Consider the following 24617-nt stretch of genomic DNA (forward strand, 5'->3'; position numbering starts at 1 on the left):
TTTCATTTTACCTACTGCCTCACGAACTTCCCCCACACTCACAACTGGCTCTTCCTCACTCCTACAAGATGTTATTCCTCCTTGCCCTATACACGAAATCACAGCTTCCCTATCTTCATCAACATTTAACAATTCCTCAAAATATTCCTTCCATCTTCCCAATACCTCTAACTCTCCATTTAATAACTCTCCTCTCCTATTTTTAACTGACAAATCCATTTGTTCTCTAGGCTTTCTTAACTTGTTAATCTCACTCCAAAACTTTTTCTTATTTTCAACAAAATTTGTTGATAACATCTCACCCACTCTCTCATTTGCTCTCTTTTTACATTGCTTCACCACTCTCTTAACTTCTCTCTTTTTCTCCATATACTCTTCCCTCCTTGCATCACTTCTACTTTGTAAAAACTTCTCATATGCTAACTTTTTCTCCCTTACTACTCTCTTTACATCATCATTCCACCAATCGCTCCTCTTCCCTCCTGCACCCACTTTCCTGTAACCACAAACTTCTGCTGAGCACTCTAACACTACATTTTTAAACCTACCCCATACCTCTTCGACCCCATTGCCTATGCTCTCATTAGCCCATCTATCCTCCAATAGCTGTTTATATCTTACCCTAACTGCCTCCTCTTTTAGTTTATAAACCTTCACCTCTCTCTTCCCTGATGCTTCTATTCTCCTTGTATCCCATCTACCTTTTACTCTCAGTGTAGCTACAACTAGAAAGTGATCTGATATATCTGTGGCCCCTCTATAAACATGTACATCCTGAAGTCTACTCAACAGTCTTTTATCTACCAATACATAATCCAACAAACTACTGTCATTTCGCCCTACATCATATCGTGTATACTTATTTATCCTCTTTTTCTTAAAATATGTATTACCTATAACTAAACCCCTTTCTATACAAAGTTCAATCAAAGGGCTCCCATTATCATTTACACCTGGCACCCCAAACTTACCTACCACACCCTCTCTAAAAGTTTCTCCTACTTTAGCATTCAAGTCCCCTATATATATATATATATATATATATATATATATATATATATATATATATATATATATATATATATATATATATATATATATTATATATATATATATATACACCTACCATCTGACTTAAGACCTACTCGACTTACGACCACTCGACTTACGACCGTGTTTTTTTTGCCAAATTTCTGGGGAATAAACAACTATTTGTGTTGTACACAGTGTTTATCCTAAACCTTACAGTATAAAATACAGTACTAACAGCATTAAAAGTAAAGTAAAACATGAAATACCAAAATAAAACAATAAAATAAAGTCATTACAAAAATGTGATGTTGATACTCGGTAGTAAAGTTCGGCTTACGTCCATTTCGACTTACGACCGGTTTCTCGAAACCGAACTCGATCGTAAGTCGGATGGTAGGTGTATATATATACATATATATACATATATATATATATAAAGTATATAAATATATATATATATATATATATATATATAAATATAAATATATATACCTATATATATAAATATATATACAGTGGACCCCCGCATAACGATCACCTCGGAATGCGACCAATTATGTAAGTGTATTTATGTAAGTGCGTTTGTACGTGTATGTTTGGGGGTCTGAAATGGCCTAATCTACTTCACAATATTCCTTATGGGAACAAATTCGGTCAGTACTGGCACCTGAACATACTTCTGGAGTGAAAAAATATCGTTAACCGGGGGTCCACTGTATATATATATATTATTATTTTTTATTAACACACTGGCCGATTCCCACCAAGGCAGGGTGGCCCGAAAAAGAATAACTTTCACCATCATTCACTTCATCACTGTCTTGCCAGAAGGGTGCTTCACACTACAGTTTCTAAACTGCAACATTAACACCCCTCTTTCAGAGTGCAGGCACTGTACTTCCCATCTCCAGGACTCAAGTCCGGCCTGCCGGTTTCCCTGAATCCCTTCATAAATGTTACTTTGCTCACACTCCAACAGCACGTCAAGTATTAAAAACCATTTGTCTCCATTCACTCCTATCAAACACACTCACGCATGCCTGCTGGAAGTCCAAGCCCCTCGCACACAAAACCTCCTTTACCCACTCCCTCCAACCTTTCCTAGGCCGACCCCTACCCCGCCTTCCTTCCACTATACAGTAAGGCCCCGCTTTATGGCGTTTCGCCTTACAGCGTTCCGCTAATACGGCGATGTCAAATTATGACCAAAATTTGCTATACGGCAAGCAGTCTTTCAAATTCGGTGCCCCCACCCGGTTTGTTTACATTTTCCCTGACCTCATCTATTATGTCAGGAAACTTTCCAAAAGTTCTAGTGTTTTAAAGTTACTGCATATTTTATATGTACTCTGATAATTATGCTTAAGTGTACCTCTACTTAAATATACTTACACACTGTGCTGGTGTGCAGGCACACATTAAAATCGCTGTCTCTCTCTACTCATGATGCCAATACTACGTAATAATAACCACTCTTTGGCACACTAAATGTCTTATTTTACATCAATATAGGCATTTTCATTAATCCATCTATGATATTTTCCTCAGAATTATATATGAAACCCATTACACAGCATATAAACATGATACATACACTTACAGAATAAAAATTGACGTAAATATGATATTTGTTTACCAAGCAGCTGTGTAGGTAGTGTCAGAAGAATTACGTTTTCTCTAGTCAAACTGGGGGATAACTGTAGAAAAATATTCTTTTCGTATGCCTTTACTCTATATATAGCAATTCACGACCCTTGTGGGTTTAGTGCTTTTTATAATAATAATAATAATATTAATATTAATATTATTATTATTATTATTATTATTATTATTATTATTATTATTATTATTATTATTATTATCTTCATTCACTCTAAAAATGGTGTGTTGCTGTTTGTTTATTCTGAACTAACTTGTACAACTTATACACAATGTAAGAGTATTTGTATTGTGAGGCAATTATTATAATAAAAAAAATATTGATGTAAATGTTTTACAAACTCTTACAAATGAACGTGGATGAACTAAAAGTAGACACATATTAATACTCATTTATTTCGCCTGACCAAGTGATAGTCCACTACCTGTTCAGTTTGTGTTCTTACATTGTCTCAACTCTATATCTTGTTCTCTTTTTCGTTTACTCTTTCGTTAACTAGTTGGCTCTCATTGACGATGGCGTCTAAGGTTAGCTGTGATAAAAAGAGAAGTCGTAAGCCTCTTGCTTTAAGTGCCAAGTTAGAGGATGATGGTGTTCCATTCTGATTTTATTCAATAAACACCCTGCCATTCACCTCTCACACATTAATATTAATATTTTAAGGTAAGTAATAAGTGTGCTCTGTGTGTATCTTACCTTTTATTGTGTTTTTAATGCCTATTTCTATTGCTAACTTAATACAAGTTAGTGTAAACTTGTTGTCTGGCATTTATTCCATATTTTATATGCTCTGATAATAATACTTTTGGAGCTGCGTGGTAGCCGGGTGGAGGGACAACATTATGTTTTCTCTGCTCAGCCATCAGAGAAAACATGTATGAATCTGCGTTTGGCCCAGCCACTCCCTCACTCCGCTTTTGTTTACAATTTTCGGCATGAATTATTCATTACTTCTACCTTCGTTTATGATGGCATCTAAAGGTAGTTGTCAGAAATGATTAAATTCAGTGGACAAGGCATGTCGATGTTAATAATATGGCTCTGGGACACAGTGTAGGTAGGTGTAGCCCAGGTGCTACACCTACCGGCTACCTACACTGACTTCCTACAAATAAATACTACTCACCTCTCTTCCTATATTAAGACTACACATATTTAATTATCGTTAAAGTGCAATATGGGGTAAATGCTTGATATTCATGCTATTTATCAGCTTTGCTTGAAGTTCATGCAATACAAGACACCAGTGTACACTTATAAGTAATATAAACCTTCAGTGCATCATATGAAATGTACCATCAAAACCATGTACAATACTGTAATGTGTCTCTGCGGCAAGAGAGCACCTACTGGTCTTACCTGGAACAGATCTCGCATGGCTATGACCACCTGGCTTGCTGCCTTCTCTGTCTTGATGCCAAAAAATTTGTGACCAGCATCAGGGGAACCAAAGATATAGCCAAAAGCTCGAGTATCTGTCATATCCTGAGCGATGAAGGAGATTTTGTGCACTGGATGATGGTACAGGCAGTCCTGAGAAGAAAAAATGAGAATATATTCCATGTTTTTTTTTATATATTTTTGCTAATTATACAGTGTAACCACATACAAAAGAAACCTTGATTTTAAAGAAATTAAGTTGCTGGTTGAAATATTCAACTGTACTTTATTATGCATATTTTGAAAAAAAAAAAATGGTTAGATGGCAAAATTGTTATTGAACGATTATGGGGGAAGACATTAAGTATGACTGCAAAGAAACAAGGTGGATAAAGTGTTTGTGTTAAAACATAAACTGAGAATTATGTACTTTGATAATACTGTGGAACCTCGAGTTTTGGCCGCCCCAAGTTTTGGCCATTTTGAGTTTCGGCCACTTTTTTCGGCTAAATTTTGTCTTGAGTTTCGAACAGTACCTTGAGTTTTGGCCACTGTACCAGACCTGTCTGCCTGCCCACACCCACACAAAGCATACCATGCATGCGTTTTAAGTCAGTCCGGCTTTGTTTCTCTTGGAGTGAAGATTACCTTGCACTTTCATCCAAACATTTCACGGTAATCCATTGTTTTTTGTGCTTGTTGATTGAGTGTGACTGCTACATAATTAACCATGGGCCCAAAGAAACTTTCTAGTGCCAGCCCTTTGGTAAAGAAAGTGAGAAACACAATAGAATTGAAGAAAGAAATTGTAGCAAAGTACGAAAATGGAGGAGGAAGAGACAGGGTAGAATGTACCTTCTTCAGTGATTCTACGATATGTACGATGCTAAAGCAGCAGGAGTCGATAAAGGCTATAGTGCCAGCCAGAGATAAAGTGTAGTATTTACAGTGTAGCAAGTAAGTCTAGTTATTTGACCCATTCTATACTGATTTTCATATTTGTGCTTTGTGTTAATGGATTTGAGGATGCTTGGTGTTAGCCAGGGATTATTCAGTCTCTTTGCTGTGATCTGTTTAATTTTTTGGGGGCAATGTTTGTTATAGAGGCTTTGGGCTTTTTTTAGAAAATTATTTATACATTCATTCATATCTGTATATGTTTCGAGCTCATTTTGCCAATCGATGTTATTCATAGCTGCTATAAAGTTGTTAATTGCTGTCTCGTTATGTAGTCAGACGGTTACTTTAGTAATGTCTTGTGGCAGTTTGCCCAGATTAGTTATGAGAAAGGTTGGGTAGTGGTCTGTAGTGTTGTCTGTGATTATGCCTGATTTTAAAGGGGATATGGTGTTTGTCCAGATGTGGTCTATTAAGGAGATGCTTGTCTTGGTGATTCTTGTAGGTTTAAATATTGCTGGTAGCAACAGGCAGTTACTCATTGTGTTTGTGAATTCAGTTACTTGTGGGTCCTGGTCGTGCAGTATGTTTATGTTGAAATCTCCTGTTAGTAGTAGGTGGTCTTTATTAGTAGTAGGTGGTCTTTATTCATGTGTGCATCAGTAATCATGTTTCCTAGCTTTTCACTAAAGTGGTAAATGTTTGACTGTGGTACTCTGTAGATGTTTATAGCTGTGAGGGGTTTTTGCAGGTCTTTTGGTTTAAATTTAACTACGATATATTCTCCATGTTCGTCCCTTGTGCAAGATTTATTGATACATTCGAGTTGATTTGAGTAGTATATAGCTGTTCCTTCCCATTGCTGGTCTGTTCTACAGTTGTGTATGGCCATTTAGCCAGGAATGGTATAAACATCTGTAGTAGGAGGCTTAAGCCAGGTTTCTGTGAGTATGATGATTGATATACAGTGGACCCCCGGTATTCGATGGCATCGGTATTCGATAAATCCGGTATTCGATGCATTATATCGCAAAAAATTTTCCTTGGTATTCGATTGAAAACCCGGTATTCGATACGATTCGTACGAGACCTGTCCACATGTGGCCTGAACTGCCCCTTGTGTGCCAGTGTTTACAAGCCAGCCAGTGTGCGCGCATCTAAGGATACATTCGTTACATTCCATATTATCCATATTATCACTGTGTTTGGTGCTTGTTTCTGCAAAATAAGTCACCATGGGCCCCAAGAAAGCTTCTAGTGCCAACCCTGTGGTAAAAAGGGTGAGAATTAGTATGGAAATTAAGAAAGATTTTGAAGGGTTTGGGGCTAACCCTGAGAAGCCTATACCAGTTGTGGAATACATTGTGCCTACTTCAAAAATTAAGGAAATGTGTTCACAGTGGGTTGAAGTGCAAACCTTTATGGATGAAAATCACCCTAACACAGCTATTACAATGACAATGTTGTGGCCCATTTTAGACAAATCGTAAAGGAACGGGAAGTACAGAGCTCTATGGACAGATTTGTTGTGCGACAGAGGTCCAGTGACTCTCAAGCTGGTCCTAGTGGCATTAAAAGAAGAAGGGAAGTAAACCTGGAAAAGGACTTGCTACCTCAAGTCCTAATGGAAGGGGATTCCCCTTCTAAACACTAACACCTCTTCCCTCCCATCCCATCAATCATCACCAGATCTTCATTAAAGGTAAGTGTCAATTATTTTACTGCTATTGTAATTATTCTATTGCATTAAACTTAATATTTCATGTAGTAAATTTTTTTTTTTCATACTTTTGGGTGTCTTGCACGGATTAATTTGATTTTCATTATTTCTTATGAGGAAAATTTATTCGGTTTTTGATATTATCGGTATTCGATGAACTCTCAGGAACGGATTAATATCGAATACCGGGGGTCCACTGTATTGGAATGAAGAGAATTGAGTAATGCTGTGAGGTCATCCTAATGTTTGCTCAAGGATCTTACATTGTAGTTAAAGATGGCTATGTTATTCTTTGCTTGGTCTGCTGTATAGTAATTACAGTTGCTGTTTGATTCGTGTAATTCATTTTGTAAAACGTTTACATCAGGATCTATGCCTGTAATCATAGGATGAGAGTAATTTTACAAACTAGATTTTCTGAGTAAAATAATATAAGATTTATATTGAATCTACAAATAGACTTATGAATAAGACTCCATGATTATTCTAAAACTTGTAAAAATTTAAAAGAAAAAGGGATTATTGCAGAATAGATAATTCAGTTATACACTTAAGCATCTAATAGCACCTTAATTATTTTAACAAATGTGAGTTTATGAACTATGGTAGATATTTACAGCTAAAATAAAGGAGCTAATGAATATAATAATAAAAGAATCTATTAAAAGCAAAATCAGTAGCACCTGAGGTAGTCAATAGCACCTGGAGTATTTTAATAAATGTGACTATATGGACAAGAGGGGAAAAAAATGACTGGATGTCTGATTGAAGGGGAGTATGGAGGAAGTAAAAGTACAGTGGAACCTCTACTTACAAGTTTAATCCATTCCATGACCTTGCTTGCCCAGTATTCGATGGCATCAGTATTCGATAAATCCGGTATTCGATGCATTTTATCGCAAAAATTTTGCCTCAGTATCCGATCAAAAACCCGGTATTTGATGCGATTCGTATGAGACGTGTCCACATGTGGCCTGAACTGCCCCGTGTGTGCCAGTGTTTACAAGCCAGCCAGTGTGCACGCATCTAAGGATACATTCGGTACATTCCACATTATCACTGTTTTTGGTGCTTGTTTCTGCAAAATAAGTCACCATGGGCCCCAAGAAAGCTTCTAGTGCCAACCCTTCAAGAAAAAAGGTGCTAATAACTATTGAAATGAAGAAAGAGATAATTGCAAAGTACAAAAGTGGAGTGCGTGTGTCGGAGCTGGTCAGGTTGTATAGTAAACCCCAATCAACCATCTCTACTATAGTGACCAGGAAAACAGCAAAAGGTGCAACTGTGATTATGAAACAGCGACCGCAAGTGTTAGAAAATGTTGAGAGACTGTTACTGGTGTGGATAAATGAAAAACAGATAGCAGGAGATAGCATCTCTCAAGCGATCATTTGTGAAAAGGCTAGGCAGTTGCATGACGATTTGGTAAAGAAATTGCCTGCAACTAGTGCTGATGTGTGTGAATTTAAGGCCAGCAAAGGTTGGTTTGAAAGATTTAAGAATCGTAGTAGCATACATAGTGTGATTAGGCATGGTGAGGCTGCCAGTTCGGACCAAAAAGCAGCTGAAAAATATGCGAGGGAATTCAAGGATTACACAGACAGTGAAGAATTTAAGCCTGAACAAGTGTTTAATTGTGACGAAACAGGCCTGTTTTGGAAGAAAATGCCAAGCAGGACCTACACTACTCAGGAGGAAAAGGCACTCCCAGGACATAAGCCTATGAAAGACAGGCTTACTCTGTTGATGTGTGCCAATGCTAGTGGTGATTGCAAAGTGAAGCCTTTATTGGTGTATCACTCTGAAACTCCCGCAGTGTTCAGGAAAAACAATGTCCTCAAGGCTAATTTGTGTGTACTATGGAGGGCAAACAGTAAGGCATGGGTCACTAGGGACTTTTTCTATGACTGGTTACACCATGCATTTGCCCCCACTGTGAAAAATGACCTAATTGAAAAGAAATTAGACCTTAAGTGCCTCCTGGTATTAGACAATGCCCCTGGTCATCCTACAGACTTGGCAGAGCAACTTTCTGGGGACATGAGCTTCATTAAGGTCAAGTTTTTGCCTCCTAATACCACTCCTCTCCTGCAGCCCATGGACCAGCAGGTCATTGCAAACTTCAAGAAACTGTACACAAAAGCTATGTTTGAAAGGTGCTTTGTAGTGACCTCAGAAACTCAACTGACTCTGAAAGAGTTTTGGAAGGATCACTTTAATATCCTCAATTGTATAAACCTTATAGGTAAGGCTTGGGAGGGAGTGACTAAGAGGACCTTGAACTCTGCTTGAAAAAAACTATGGCCAGAATGTGTAGACAAAAGGGATTTTGAAGGATTTGAGGCTAACCCTGAGAAGCCTATGCCAGGTGAGGAATCCATTGTGGCATTGGGGAAGTCCTTGGGGTTGGAGGTTAGTGGGGAGGATGTGGAAGAGTTGGTGGAGGAGGACAATGAAGAACTAACCACTGATGAGCTGCTAGATCATCTTCAACAGCAAGAGGCCACACCTGAGGAAACTGCTTCGGAGGAGGGGAGAGAGAAATTGAAGAAGTTACCTACTTCAAAGATTAAGGAAATATGTGCAATGTGGCTTAAAGTGCAAACCTTTATGGATGAAAATCACTCTGACACAGCTATTGCAAGCCGTGCTGGTGACTGTTACACTGACAATGTTGTGAAACACTTTAGGAATGTCATAGAGGAACGGGAGGTACAGGCCTCTATGAACAGATATGTTGTGCAACAGAAGTCCAGTGACTCTCAAGCTGGTCCTAGTGGCATTAAAAAAAGAAGGGAAGTAACCCCAGAAAAGGACTTGGAAGGGGATTCCCCTTCTAAACACTAACACCTCTCCCCTCCTCCCATCCCATCAATCATCACCAGATCTTCATTAAAGGTAAGTGTCAATTATTCTATTGTTATTGTTGTTATTGTAATTATTCTATTGCATTAAACTTAATATTTCATGTGGTAAAATTTTTTTTTTCATACTTTTGGGTGTCTTGCACAGATTAATTTGATTTTCATTATTTCTTATGAGGAAAATTGATTCGCTTTTCGATATTTTCGATATTCGATGAGCTCTCAGGAACGAATTAATATCGAATACCGGGGGTCCACTGTACAGTGGACGGTGGTATAGCAGCAGCTGACTGTGGTGCAGCAGCAGCTGACCGTGGTGCAACAGCAGCTCACTGTGGTTCAGCAACAGCTGACTGTGCTGCAGCAACAGCTGACAGTGGTGCAGCAGCAGCTGACTGTGGTGCAGCAACAGATGACCGTGGTATGATAGTACGTATTTCCCACCCTTTTTACATATGATTGCTTAAGAGATGGTATCTCCTGCTATCTGTTTTTCGTTTATCCGCACCAATAACAGTCTCTCAACATCTTCAAGTACCTGCAATCTCTGTTTCGAAAACAAACTTGCACCTTTTGCAAGAACAGCTTCCTTGATTGCCATTTTGTTGATTGGGGTTTGGTATACCACCTGGCCAGCTCCAAGACACGCACTCCACTTTCGTACTTAGCAATTCTCTCTTTCATTTCCATAGTAATTTTCACCTTTTTTACCACACGTTTGGCACTAGAAGCTTTCTTGGGGCCCATGGTGACTTATTTTGCAGGTACAATCACTAAAAACGCTGTGATAATATGAAATGTACTGATTGTATGCGTGGATGTGACTTCACTGGCTGGCTTGTAAACACTGGCATGCACGGGGCAGCTGAGGACACATGTGGAATGCATCCCAGATGAATCGCGTGTGGCGGGCTTTTAACGTGTGGCGAGGCAAAAATTTTTATGTTAAAATGTATCGTATGCCGGATTTAACGTATGCCGATGCCATCATATGCCGGGGGTCCACTGTAATATGTTCCAGTAGAATTCCAGGCACGACAAAATACTTAAATATATTTCCCTAATATCAACTCTATAGCAGTCAGAATGATAACAAATTCCCACTACAGGCAGCACACTCCACCAATATTCAAAACACTAAACCTACTCACCATACAAAACATACATACTTATTACTGCACCTATTACATACATAGAACACTTAACTCTGATATTAACCCTCCTCTCAAACATCTCCTTGCCAACCTCAACAGAACACATGACCATAACATAAGGCACAGATCACTCTTTGATGTTCCTCGTGTCCATCTCACGCTATGCAAAAACTCAATGCACATAAAAGGCCCTAAAATCTGGAATTCATTACCTGTAAATATAAAAGAAACACTACCTGTTTATAAATTCAAGTCTCTTCTCAAAGATCACTTACTCACCCAAAACCAAATAAATACTGAATAACTGAACCTTATAAATTGTATATCTTAAATGTTTCTCACAATTATATCACAAATGTTAAACCTTAGACCCAATCTAACTTTGTTATTTTTTAAATACACTACCTGACAGAATACTCCATTCGACTGAATGTACAGCAATGCATGCAACCATATGACCTGTCTTTGTAATACTCATTTGTGCTTTATTGTTATCTGTTTACAATAATGTTTTATCACTGATTACATCATTGCTTAGTTAATCTTAAGTTAATTTTAAGCCATCCCGTAATGCTATGCATACAAGTGGCTTTGGCATGCTGCTCTTACCTGTATTTTTTTGTACCTCTGTATGTATGCTCAAATTACTAAATAAATAAATAAATAAATAAATAAATCACAATTCATCTGACATAATAAACAATATTAATGACATAGAACCATATATACACTAGAATGAATGAAATATGTCATTACATATTTGGGTAGTGGAGGCGGTGGCATAGCGGCCATTGTTCCTGCTTTTATTATAACAGAAAATGGAGCGTATGTAAGGCAAACTCCATTAGATCACTAGGTAGTTTCATAAGGAAAACAATAATAATAATAATAGGTAATAAATAATAATTCCTAGGTAGTAGGTTGGTAGACAGCAACCGCCCAGGGAGGTACTACTGTCCTGCCAAGTGAGCGTAAAACAGAAACCTGTAATTGTTTTACATGATGGTAGGATTGCTGGTGTCTTTTTTTTTTGTCTCATAAACATGCAAGATTTCAGGTACGTCTTGCTACTTCTTACACTTAGGTCACACTACATATACATACATGTACAAGCATATGCAGTGGACCCTCAGCTAACGATGGCATCACCTTACGTTAAATCCAGCATACGATACATTTTAACGCAAAAATTTTGCCTCAGCAAAATTTTTTCGTTCGTTCGAGACGCATCCACGTGTGGCCTGAGCGTGCCTCAGTTGTCCCGTGGGTGCCAGTTTTTACAAGCCAGCCAGTGCAGTCACATCCACGCATACAATCGGAACATTTCATATTATCACAGCGTTTTTAGTGATTGTACCTGCAAAATAAGTCACCATGGGCCCCAAGAAAGCTTCTAGTGCCAACCCTGCAGGAAAAAGGGTGAGAATTACTATGGATATGAAGAAAGAGATTAAGGAAATGTGTGCAAAGTGGCTTGAAGTGCAAACCTTTATGGATGAAAATCACCCTCACACAGCTATTGCAAGCCGTGCTGGTGACTATTACAATGACAATGTTGTGAACCACTTTAGACAAATCATAAAGGAACGGGAGGTACAGGCCTCTATGGACAGATATGTTGTGCGACAGAGGTCCAGTGACTCTCAAGCTGGTCCTAGTGGCATTAAAAGAAGAAGGGAAGTAACCCCAGAAAAGGACTTAATACCTCAAGTCCTAATGGAAGGGGATTCCCCTTCTAAACATTAACAGCTTCCACACTCTCCCCTCCTCCCATCCCATCAATCATCACCAGATCTTCAATAAAGGTAAGTGTCAGTTTGTGTGTATTAAAATTAATATTTCATGTGGTAAAAATTTTTTTTTTTTTCATACTTTGGGGTGTCTTGCACGGATTAATTTGATTTCCATTATTTCTTATGGGGAAAATTAATTCAGCTAATGCTAATTTCAGCATACGATGAGCTTTCAGGAACGGATTAATATCGTTAGCTGAGGGTCCACTGTATATATATGCACATACCCCTCTGGGTTTTCTTCTATCTTCTTACTAGTTCTTGTTCTTATTTATTTCCTGTTATCTCCATGGAGAAGTGGATCAGAATTCTTCCTCCGTAAGCCATGCGTGTTGTAAGAGGCGACTAAAATGCCAGGAGCAAGGGGCTAGTAACCCCTTCTGTATATATTACTAAATGTAAAAGGAGAAAATTTTGTTTTTCCTTTTGGGCCACCCCGCCTCAGTGGGATACGGCCGATGTGTTGAATGGAAGACATACTACAGGAATAGAGAGATGATTTTGATTGGTTTTAGCATTGAAAATGGCTTGAAACTGAGCTCAAAGTAGCGGAAATGTTAAATTTTTGCTGATGTTCAAGAGTAAACAAACGATCTCACATGTCTAATACACGCCAGCTGGTGGGTCTAATATACATTCACAAATGTGGTGATGATATTTATACAATTATTACAATATTGCATAACAGTAAATCTTCTATTTTTTGGTGTGAATAAAAATTCATTATGTGAATAAAAAATCAAAATGGAATTTATTTGTAAAGCCTCAAAATGTAACTAATGAACAGAGGAAATGTTAGTTTAGTGCCAGGAATACCTACATTGTTTATTCTGGACCCTATTTTGAAATTGGAATATTTTGAACTTTGTGTTAAATTGGCCAAATTACCAATTTCCGATCACTTTATTTTGTAGTTGAAACAGTTGACTTGGGGATTTCTTGTGCTCAATCGATAGAATGGAAGTAATACTAGTGAAATAGCTAAGAATTTGGTCAACTGGAATAATGTAATTGGCCTAAAATGGGAGTCAAAATCGGCAAAATCGCCGATTCATAAATATCGCTGACACATCAAAATTCGCGAGAGCATAATTTCGTCAATTTTCCATCAAATTTCATACCTTTTGTTTTATTACCTTCACAAAAAGATTCTCTACCATTTCATAAGAAAAAATAACAAATTTTTTTTTTTTAAATTCTTGGACACTGGGGCACCACTTCAGATTTTGGCCTTGGACCCTGAAGGGGTTAAGTGTGGTAGTGCTGGTGGGTTCTGCTGCTGCCTCCACCACCAGTGACCCTTATAAACCCAACAACAACACTTCCACCACTTACTCCTCTCATACATTATGACATATTTTATTCATTCTAGAGTATGTATCATGTTTCTTTGTTATTAATAATATTTATTATGTCATATTAGATGAATTGTGATAGATAAATAAGCCGTAGAGATGATATTAGCGCCATATTGAAGCATAATATACTCATCTCCCTCTCGCCTCCCACCTGTCTTCCGTACACCAACAAGAGTCAATGAACTTAAGTGTGATGTTAAATGTTCATTTATCCATTTTATTAGCGCTTTATATTTATTTGTCATTGTTTTCCGTATGTATATCTATATTTAATCTTTAAAAAAAATATTTTTTGTCAAGCTCTCTGGAACGGATTAATGCTGTTACCCGAGGGTCCATTGTATATTATTATATTACGTATATTATTATATAATTATTATATACGTGGATTATTAGTATTATTATTAATGTTATAATACTCTTGCTCACCATTTGGAATTTTTATTCACACAAAAAATAGAAGATTTACTGTTATGCAGACTACTGCATTAGTGTAATAATTGTATAAATAATGTTAACCCATTCATGACAGCATACTGGAATGGCCAGTCGGATATTGCCAAAGAATCAAACATTTCTGCTACTTTGAGCTCAGTTTCAAGGTACAGTGGAACCTCTACTTGTGAGTTTAATCCGTTCCATGACCTTGCTCGCAACTGGATTTGCTCGTTTGCAGAGTCAATTTTCCTCATTTAAATTAATTGAAATGCAATTAATCTGTTCCAGTGGAATTCTGTGCTTCAATAATTTCGCTAAAATCAACTTTATGGCTTATTTATCTATCTCACTTCATCTAATATGACATAATAAACAATATAAATAACATAAAAACCTGATATATATATACTCTAAAATGAATAAAATATGTAATTCATGTAGTGGTATGGGCGGTGTCGATGGTGGACGAGAGTTTGTCTGGAGACAGGACAAAATACTTTTTGAATAATTTCGCTAATATCATCTATGCGGCTTATTTATCTATCACAGTTCATCTAATATGACATAACAAACAATATAAATAACATAGAAACCTGATATATACTCTAGAATGAATAAAATATGTCATTATATATGTGTGGCAGCAGCGGACGAAGAGAGTGTGTCTGGAGACAGGACACGTTACCCCTTGAATATTTTGCTATCATCAACTCTACTGCTTATTTATCTATCACAGTTCATCTAATATGAAATAATAAACAATATAAATAACACAGAAACCTGATATACACTCTAGAATGAATAAAATATGTCATTATGTAACAGGTGGAGGCAGCCACAACCGCTCCCTCTGTTGTGGTAAACACTGCCATCTAGTAACGGCCTTTTGAAGCCATCTATTATTATAATTATTATTATGTAGTACATTATTATTATGTATTATTATTATATGTATTATATTATTATTCTTATTGTATTATATTATTTTACGTACTATTATTATTATACATATTATTATTATTATTATTATTATTATTATTATTATTATTACAATATAAATAATTTGTAATTTTTATTCACACAAAAAAATATAAGATTTACTGTTATGCCTTATTGCAATAATTGTATAAATAATGTCAACCCATTCACGACTGCATATTGGAATAAACAGTGACGTCATTTGTTTACTCTTGAACACAGCCAAAACAATCGAACATTTCTCCTGTGCTGAGCTCAGTTTCAAGGTACTTTTCGTTGTGAAAGCAATCAAAATCATATCTATTTCTGTAATATATCTTCCATTCTATCAAATGAGACCATAAAAACGAGAATACAACCATAAAAACCGAACAAAAATACCGCTAAGGGGTGGCTAATTGCTGAGCAGTGAACTTCATTATCTATGCTTAGATTTCTTTCATTTTTGGTGTACGTTAAGAAGCATCTTTCCATCATACACTGCGCAAGTTTCAATAAGATAGTCCAACAAACGAATGAGATACAATTCCCTAGATCAAGAGCAAGAGCCCCTCACCAGTGTCAAGGAACCTGCCTTGAGGTCTGCTCGCTTATGGAAATTTTGCTCGTGTATGGAAACAAAAAATCGACCCATCGACTGCTTGTATTTGGAAAAACTCGCACGTGGATGTGCTCGCAAGTAGAGGTTCCACTGTACTTTTGTCATGAAATCAATCAAAATCATATCTATTTCTGTGATGTATCTTCCATTCTATGAAATGAGACCAAAAAATGAGAATACAACCATAAAAACCACATGAAAATATACCACTAAGGGGTGGCTAATGGTTGAGAAGTAAACTCCATTATTTATGGTCTGATTTCTTTTAATTTTGGTGTACGTTAAGAAGCATCTATCCATCATACATTGCTCAAGTTTCAATAAGATAGTCCAACAAACAAATGAGATCCAATTCCCTAAATCAAGAGCAAGAGCCCCTCACCAGCATCAAGGAACCTCCCTTGATGCCCGCTTGCATCTGGAAATTTCACTCGAGTCTGGAAGCAAAAAATGACTGAGCGACTGCTCGCATCTGGAAAAACTCGCATGTAGGTGCACTCGTAAGTAGAGGTTCCACTGTATTTAGGTATCTTGAAGTAGATGCATTTGCAAATAACTAAGAAATGTTATGTGACTCATTAAACAGAGGAAGAAAAAAGTTAGTATGAGTACTGAGGAGTAATGCAGAATGAACATTTATCAGTGGGTGCAAAATTGATAATGTATCAAGAGTACAGTGGTGTCAACACTTTACATACAAGGGTGAGGTGTGATCTTTGAATGATGCAGTGAGGAAGCTGGAAGCAGTGAAAATGCCAAGTATGGTCAATGTGTGGTGCGAATACAGCAAGGCCCCGCTTTACGGCGTTTTGCCTTATGGCGTTCCGCTAATACGGCGATGTCAAATTATGACCAAAATTTGCTATATGGCAAGCAGTCTTTTAAATACAGTGCTCCCCACCCGGTTTGCTTACATTTTCTGTGACTACATCTATTATGTCAGGAAACTTTCCAAAATTTCAAGTGTTTTAAAGTTACTGCATATTTTATATGTACTCTGATAATTATACTTATGTGTACCTGTACCTAAATATACTTACACACTGTGCTGGTGTGCAGGTACACATTAAAATCGCTAAGTCTCTCTCTACTCATGACACCAATACTACGTAATAATAATCACTCTTGGGCACACTAAATGTCTTATTTTACATCAATATAGGCATTTTCATTAATCCATCTATGATATTTTCCTCAAAATTATATATGAAACCCATTACATATATAAACGTGATACATACACTCAACAAAAATTGATGTAAATATGAGATTTGTTTACAAGCAGCTGTGCAGGTAGTGTCAGAAGAATTATGTTTTCTCTAGTCAAACACTGGGGGGGTAACTGTAGAAAAATATTCTTTTCGTACGCCTTTACTCTATGTATAGCAATTCACGACCCTTGTGGGTTTAGTGCTTTTTATAATAAATAATAATAATAATTATTATTATTATTATTATTATTATTATTATTATTATTATTAATATTATTATTATTATTATTATTATTATTATTATTATTAATACTACTACTAATAATATTCTTCTTCTTCTTCTTCTTATTATTATTATTATTATTATTATTATTATTATTATTATTAATATTATTATCTTCATTCACTCTAAAAATGGTGTGTTGCTGTTTGTTTATTCTGAACTAACTTGTACAACTTGTACACGATGTAAGAGTATTTGTATTGTGAGGTAATTATTATTAAAATAAAAAAATATTGAGGTAAATGTTTTATAAACTCTTACAAATGGACGTGAATGAACTAAAAGTAGACACATATTAATACGCATTTATTTCTCCTGACCAAGTGATCGTCCACTACCTGTTTAGTTTGTGTTCTTACATTGTCTCAACTCTGTATCTCGTTCTCTCTCTTGTTTGCTCTTTCGTTAACTAGTTGGCTCTCATTGACGATGGTGTCTAAGGTTAGCTATAATAAAAAGAGAAGTCGTAAGCCTCTTGCTTTAAGTGCCAAGTTAGAGGATGATGGTGTGCCATTCTGATTTTATTCAATAAACACCCTGCCACTCACCTCTCACACATTAATATTAATATTTTAAGGTAAGTAATAAGTGTACTCTGTGTGTATCTTACCTTTTATTGTGTTTTAATGCCTATTTCTATTGCTAACTTAATATAAGTTAGTGTAAACTTGTTGTCTGGCATTTATACCATTGCATATTTTATATGCTCTGATAATAATACTTGTGGAGCCGGGTGGAGGGACAACATTACATTTTCTCTGTTCAGCCATCAGAGAAAACGTGTATGAATCTGCGTTTGACCCAGCCACTCCCCCACTCCGCTTTTGTTTACAATTTTTGGCATGAATTATTCATTACTTCTACCTTCGTTTATGATGGTATCTAAAGGTAGTTGTTAGAAATTATTAAATTCAGTGAACAAGGCATGTCGATGTTAATTATATGGCTCTGGGCCACAGTGTAGGTAGCCGGTAGGTGTAGCCCAGGCTACACCTACCGGCTACCTACACTGACTTTATACAAATAAATACTACTCCCTTCTCTTCCTATATTAAGACTACACATATTTTAAGGTAAATAATGAGTGTACTGAATGTGCATTTTACCTCTCTGGGATGTTTTAAATATCCTATATTAAGTATGAGACGGGGAGCCAGGGCTACCTACACCTGGGCTACCTGCACCTGACTTCCTACAAATAAGTACTACTCACCTCTCTCCCTACATTAAGATTACAAATACTTTAAGATATAATGAATTTACTGCGACTGTATTTTACTTTGTGTGTTTTTAATGCCTAGTTCTATTACTAACTTAATATAATTTAGTGTAAACTTGTTGTCTGGCATTTATATGCATTTATAAATGGAAAAAAATGGAGTTCTGCCTTCCGGCGATGTCTGCTTTCCGGCAACAGCCTGGAACCTAACCAGCCGTATAAATGGGGCCCTACTGTATTATGCAAAAATTAAGGAGTAAAAAAATAGATGATGTAGTGGTGTGAAAGGCATAGTTAAGAGAGTGAGTAAGGATGGATAAAGGTGAGTTAATCATGAGTGTATAAATCTCAAGTGGATGAAAGGAGGTCTAGGGGACACATTCCAGGAAGGATTGAAAGAAGGGTGTAACCGGTTATGAAAGATAGGAGCTTGATCATTAAGCAGGCATGCATAAATGTGTTAGATTTCAATGATTGGGAAAAAGTGGTTTTGGGGATTTGAAGTGCTACTGGAGCGTGAAAAAGATAATAGCTATGAAATTTAGTGAAACTGATTAGCTGGACTTAGAGTTCATGAAGAGGGAAGTACAGTGCCTTCATTCTGAAGGATGGGTGGAAACGTCGCAGTGTGATGGACCATTCTAAATTGTAATTAATCCCTTTGCACTTTTGAAAAAATGCTAGGGAACAAGTAACGGCGAATGTTTTTTTTTCTCTAGGGCACTCTGCTATGGTGGGAAACAGTCAATGTATTAAAAAATGTAATCAAAGTTATTATCAAAGCAAGTGTTGATATTAGTTTTGCATGAGTAATACGAGTACAACATTTAAAAGTAATTCCAAGTCACAAAATTTGACAACGGTACAGCCAGCTACATAATAAAAAAATAATTATGAAATGAAGTACTACTTACACTAGATCTTTCATCGCGTAATCTGATCCCATCCATGGCTACATTAATGACTATTCTCTGTTTATGTTCTCCGGCAGCACGCACAGCCATCTTAAGTTCTGCCAGTGCTTCTTGGCACATGCGGTCACCTCGAGCTTCAGAGACTTCTAGTACTCCAATTAGTTTGCCCTTGAAGCTCAATCCTTCCACAAACCGGTGGGGATCATTTTTCTCTTGACCTCCCTGTCGGTCTGCAAAAAAGAAAGAAAATGCATACTTTGGCTAATGGTTCAATTACATTGATAAAATAACACTACATTTGCATAATGAATGTTATATGGTATAAATTAATGATAACAGTTACAGTGGTAGGCAAATTCAAGGTAATACAATGAAACTGCATTAATTCATCCAGTCCTGTAGATATTGTGGATTTTTTATAATTTTCCTATAATTAGTATGCAAGAATCGAAGGATGTAATAATGTTTATATAATGCAATGTAAATGTGAAGTGTTGATGTGACTCATCAAGTCACAGAACAATCAACATACCAGTGAGGGTGCAGGTGGGTACTTTCAAAATGAGAGGGGAAGGGAGGTGTACATTGTTGGGTAGTGTAGCCTGGGTGGCCTTCCTGTGAGGTGTTGAGTGTTAACTCTCTCGAAAAATGGAAATTACTGGCCGAATCCTCTAATGAAATGAACTAATGTGTAACAGACGCAGGGTCATCTGAAATTAGGAAGTGCACTCTGTATGTATCATCAAATGTAATGTATGCCTCCAAGTGTATTAATTTGCACTACAGGTAGGTAACTATTTATTGGTCTATATTAGTTGCCTGCCTAGAAGGAGGCATTAGGATAGATAACCCAAGGAACAGTTGGGTGTCTTTCATTTTTTTGTACACTTATAACACTGGTCTGCATTTGGAATGCTTTTAATTTTCATTTTATTCATGGTTGCGATCTTACTTATTCTTGAGCTGCTGATTGTAAATATTCAAGCCATTTTGCTCTATCACATAAGGATTTTGAATAAAAAATAATAAAAAATGTGAATTTTTAATAAATTGTTAATTTATTATAATTAGGCAAGTAATCATGGAAAAGCATATTATTCTCTTAGTTTTAAGAACATGAATTCCAAATCAAGAGGAATCAAATCAAATGATTTTATTAAAAGAATATGCTCCTAATGGTTAGCCTACATAGTGAATCAAGGGAAGGAAGACCACTTTGATTTTCACTTGTGCTGTGCATCGAGACGATTATGCTTCAATGGCCAGCAGTAATCCTCCACCATGCTGACATTCCATTTGCCCTGGATATTTTAGGACAATTAGCCCTTCAGAACCTTCCTATTCTTAAGGTAGATATATACATCCTGCCCACTTGTGGGCAGAGGCGCTTTCCTAGTAACATCGCTTGTTTAACCTTCGATTGCCATGAGCTTCTGTCCTCTGTCTATATTGCAGGCCATCGCTTAGAGGTTTGTTAAGTAGTTCCCACTCCCCAACGGTGTCACAATTCCTGGCATTTTGGGCACCCAGCTAAACACTGCAGATCTGCGGTGGAATGCCTGGTCTGCGGTGCAGCATATCATTCCAACACATCTTGCAGTCTTCCTCCCTCTTGTTTCAATTGTAAGGAACCTCATCCTTCCTTTTCATGCTGTTGCCAGATCTATCGTAATGAACGAGAGATCCGTTATCTTAAGGAGTGTGAGGGCCTTACACTATGGCTGTCTCTCAGCTCCGCCTTCAAGGAAAGGTTCCTAAAGTCCCGTATGCTTGGGTAGCCTAAAGACCTCCAACCTTGACGGTCCTCCTGCCTCCCAATCCATCTACGTCCGGGTCTTACAAGGTCACCCCAGTTTCTAATTCTTTTGTGGTTTTATCCTCTGACACGCCTACCTCTGCACCACTTCCTACTTCTACTTCTTCATCTCGCTCGCTTACTTCTCAGTCTATGAGACCTCACAGACCTACACTTCCTTTGCGTCCATCACCTGTACAGAATCTATCTTCTACCTCAGAGCTTAGTTCTCAACCCCCTTTCCAGCTCTCACACGAAGGTAGAAGTTCACCCCCTCCCTCGTGTAGTCCCCTCTTTCCATGTTCCACCCCCATCCTCCTCCATAGTTACCCTCCAACCTCCTTCATCTCCTGTTACACTGCTGGACTCTTCTACCTCAACCAATGCATCTATCCAGGTTCATACTCCCCACCCCCATCAGACCTCTTTGGTTGCCTCCATAGTTACTTCGACCTTCACTTGCAGTGCCTCTGCTGCCTCTGGCATCATGGCATTGTCAGCTTCCTTAACTGATACATCAGATGCTATCTCCAGCAATATTGTGGAGACGACACCCCCAATGGACACCAATGCACCTCCTTCTACCCCTTCTATTTCAAGACCCTCGCAACAATCCATTCCTTTGCAATATTCCAATTTTTCCTTGCTTACCCCTCTTGCATTGATTTTTCTATCTGTTTCTTGCCCATTGCACTTGATTTCGAGTGATCTGTTCTTCCAGATTTACATGATAGTGATCACTTTCCTATCCTTCTTACTTCTGCTATATATACCCAACCATTTCGTAGCCCTTGTTAGCAAATTGCTCGAACAAACTGGGACTTATACAGTGGTCCCTCGTTGTTCGTAATTAATCCGTTCCTGGAGCCATTACTATAAACAAAATTTACGATTTACGAATCAATTTTCCCCATAAGAAATAATGTAAATACAATTAATCCATTCCTGACACCCAGAAGTATTAAAACAAAAAATTTTTTAACATGAAATATACATGTAGTACATAAACAATACAATGGGAAATGATGAATGAAATATTAACAGCATAACACTTACCTTTATTGGAGATTCTTCTTAGTGTATGGGAGACTGGAGGAGGAGAGAGAGTGGATTGTTTATAGTTGGAAGGGGAATCCCCTTCCATCAACACCTCAGGTACCATTTGCTTTTCTGGGGTTGCTTCTCTTCTCTGTTTCTTAATGCCACTAGGACCACCTTGAGAGTCACTCTAGTCCTGTCTCACAAAATAACTGGAAAGAGCTCTGTTTCTGGTGTCTCTTTAACACTTCCCTAAAATGGCCCAAGACTTTGTCACTGTACATGTTGCCAACCTGGCTTGCAACAACCTTGTTAGGGTGATGTTTCTCCATAAAGCTTTCCATCTTACCCCACATAGTAAAAATCTCTTTAATTTCTGAAGAAGGCACCTTCTTTCATCTCTCTTCCTCCTCCTCTGCAGCAAGATTCTGAGCTGCGATGTGTTGCTCTTCCTGCTGAAGCTCTTGCAGCTCATCAGTGGTGAGCTCTTCATTGTGGTCTTCCACCAATTCTTCCACATCCTCCAAACTCACATCCAACCCCATGGAACTCCCCAGTGCCACAATTGATTTTACAACAGACATAGGCTCATTAGGGTCAGTCCCAAATCCTTCAAAATCCCTCTTGTCGACACAATCTGGCCACAATTTTCTCCAGGTAGAGTTCAAAGTCACCTTCTTTACCACAGGCTTGGCACTAGGAGCTTTCTTTGGAGCCATGGTAGCTTATTTAGTACTTGCAAGCACTAAAATAAATGGAATATTATGAAATATTTCGCTGGCGTACGTGAGGGGACCTTCGCTCACTGGTAAACAATGCCAGACTGGCTGCCGCCCTGGCCCACGCCGTGCGTACGCGTCCCGGACAAACTACGACTCATGAGTCAACCTATGAAAAGCGAGTCCATGTTTATACGAAAATATCCCTATGATTGGCGAATTTTACGATTGTCGGGAACTACGAAAAGCGGGGGACCACTGTACTCCCATTTTACCATCTGTAGCAAGAACCCCCTTTCATCCTCTATTGATGAACAGGCACACCAATTTTCGACCTTAGTCCTAACTGTGGTGACGCGTTCTATCCCCCATACTTTTGGCAGGCATTCTCAGACGTGTACCTTGGTGGTCTCCTACATGTGCCCATGCAGTGCATTTAAAACGTGCTGCGTGCGATCATTATTGATATAATCGTACTGTGGAGCATCTGCTGGACTTTAAGCAAGCAAGAGCAGTTGCTCGCCATGTCATCCGCGATGCTAAACACACTTGTTAGGGAGACTATGTGTCTACCATTAACTCATCTTCCCCTATGTGCGCGATTTGGAAAAAGGTGCGAAAATTGTGTGGTAAGTACACTCCAGACCCAGCTCCCGTTCTGTGGGTTGCTGGAGTTGTTGTTGCAAAACCCTTAGAAGTTGCCACGGAAATTGGGAACTATCTCCCAAGGACTTAACCTCTGTCCCTCATTTCTTGCGTCTAAACCTACCACAGAGCAGCTGCCCTTAGTTTTCTCCTCTGATGGATTTGAGCCATATAACCTACCTTTTACTCTTCTAGAATTGGAGTCCACGCTTTCCATTTGCTGGCTGTCAGCAGCGGGACCTGATCATATCCACATCAGTATGCTACAACACCTCCATTCTATGGTCTTACCCGTTCTTTTACATATTTTCAATCTAATTTGGGAGCAAGGGGTTCTCCCTCAACACTGGAAATTGGCTATTGTACTACTGTTTCGCAAACCCGGTGCCTCAGAGCTTAACACCTCTCACTATTGTCCCATTGCCCTGACCTGTGTGGTCTGCAAGGTGATGGAATGATTGGTGAATAGACGTCTGATGTGGTTCTTAGAGATGCACAATATGGCTTTCGCAAAGGTCGCTCTACTTTAGACTCCTTGCTCCACTTAGTTATGTATATTCAAAATGCCTTTGCTAACAACCACTCTGTCCTAGCAGTCTTTCTTGATCTAGAGAAGGTATATGACACCACGTGGAGATATTTCTTGATCTAGAGAAGGTATATGACACCACGTGGAGATATAACATTCTAGCCCAAGCCCATTTCTTAGGGCTCCGCAGTAATCTACCAAACTTCATTGCTGCTTTCTTTTGTGTCCATGTTGGTGCCTCACTTTCCTTGGATTTTGTACAAGCTGAGGAAGTCCCACAAGGTTGTGTCCTCAGCAGTGCTCTTTTTCTCTTAGCTATAAATGACCTACCTTCCCTTCTTCGCATATCTAGTCATCACTTTATGTTAATGACTTCACTATAGCCTACT

At 38.0% G+C, this 24617-nt stretch overlaps 1 protein-coding gene across 4 annotated transcripts in view; it reads right to left on the bottom strand.

The window, feature by feature from the left end:
* Nucleotides 1-24617, bottom strand: part of Dab (DAB adaptor protein) — a 514473-nt gene that overhangs the window by 200294 nt on the left and 289562 nt on the right. For all 4 annotated transcript variants that reach the window (XM_070090442.1, XM_070090441.1, XM_070090440.1 and 1 more), the window contains exons 2-3: nucleotides 19503-19732; nucleotides 4052-4225 (exon numbers count right to left, since the gene is read on the bottom strand). In XM_070090442.1, coding sequence (XP_069946543.1) covers nucleotides 4052-4225; nucleotides 19503-19732 — 404 coding nt within the window. The remainder of the gene's footprint in view (nucleotides 1-4051; nucleotides 4226-19502; nucleotides 19733-24617) is intronic.

This window comes from Cherax quadricarinatus, chromosome 32, assembly GCF_038502225.1.
Source record: "Cherax quadricarinatus isolate ZL_2023a chromosome 32, ASM3850222v1, whole genome shotgun sequence".
NCBI classification, from domain to species: Eukaryota; Metazoa; Arthropoda; class Malacostraca; order Decapoda; family Parastacidae; genus Cherax; species Cherax quadricarinatus.